The 1123-nt window shown below is 67.1% G+C and overlaps 1 protein-coding gene across 1 annotated transcript in view; it reads right to left on the bottom strand.

The window, feature by feature from the left end:
• Window positions 1–627: 627 nt before the first annotated feature.
• Window positions 628–1123, bottom strand: part of FIGNL2 (fidgetin like 2) — a 2150-nt gene continuing 1654 nt past the window's right edge. The window contains exon 2 of the mRNA XM_004711463.2: window positions 628–1119. Within this exon, the coding sequence (XP_004711520.1) occupies window positions 694–1119 (426 nt within the window). The 3' untranslated portion in view covers window positions 628–693. The remainder of the gene's footprint in view (window positions 1120–1123) is intronic.

Here is a 1123-nt window from a genome sequence, read left to right as displayed (position 1 = left end):
TTTCAGCCCGGCCCGGGATAAGAGGTGCAGGGAACTCCCTGCCCCGCCCCCTCCCTGGTCTCCAACTCTCCGGAGGAGGGGCACCGCAGACTTTGAATGCCAGAGGGGCAGAAGACGGGAAGAAGCGATTCAGGTGCCGCCCGGAGAAGGGACGCAGGGCGCTGGAAGCCGGGGCGAGACGGAAGCACGGAGGATAGATGGAGGGAGGGAGAAAGGAGCAGAAGAGAAATAAGGAGAGTGGGGGGTGGAGGGCGTGTTCGGGGACAAAGCGACAGTGAGGGAAAGCTGGGCGAAAGCAGGGGGGGGGGACGGGAGTCATTCAGATATCGAAGCTGGGGGGGGCGGGGACGGGAGTCATTCAGATATCGAAGCTGGGGGGGGGGGGGACGGGAGTCATTCAGATATCGAGGAGACAAAGGATTGTGGCGAGAGAGCAGGCGTTCCTTAGGTCCCGGGTGCCTGGCCCGACTGCGGGGGAAGCTCCCCGTCCACAATAAATAGGAAAATCCTGAGCACGCGGTGCGCCTGGCATCTCTGCCTCGCAGAATTATTTTCCTCCCCCACCCCACCCCCCAAAAAAACCACAAAACCCACCAGCAGACCCCGGCCCTCCCACCGGACCTTTACCATTCCAGCACCTTCTCAGCCACCGGCCCCAAGCGGAGGAGGTTGGGGACGGAGGGCCTGCGGCCGTCAGTGTCCGGAGCCATACATTTTGTCCCACTCCACGAACGAGTCCAGTTCCTTGGGGGAGACTCTCGGGCCCACCTTGGTGAGCGCGGCCTCCAAGTCCCTGTAGGAGATGGGGCGGTGCAGACCCGGGAGGCCCGCCCCGGCCGCCGCCTGCTGGCACAACTGCCCCAGCTCGCCCCCGGAGAAGCCCTGGGTGCCCTGCACCAGGGCGGCGAGCTCCCGCTCGCTCAGCGCGCAGCCCTGACGGGCCAGCGCCCGCTGCAGGATCTGCCCGCGGGCCGGGCTGTCAGGCAGCGCCACGTAGAAGCGGAGAGCGAAGCGCCGGCGGGTGGCCTCGTCCAGAGCCCCGGGTCGCGAGGTGGTGCCCACCACCAGCACGCCCTCCGCCCCCACGCCGCAGCCGCAGTCCAGGCAGGCCAGGAGCGGGGCC

Source organism: Echinops telfairi, unplaced genomic scaffold (assembly GCF_000313985.2).
Source record: "Echinops telfairi isolate 266 unplaced genomic scaffold, ASM31398v2 ScPeMD7_12;HRSCAF=54, whole genome shotgun sequence".
In the NCBI taxonomy this organism is placed as follows: domain Eukaryota; kingdom Metazoa; phylum Chordata; class Mammalia; order Afrosoricida; family Tenrecidae; genus Echinops; species Echinops telfairi.
This window is presented reverse-complemented; position numbering and strand designations above follow the sequence as displayed.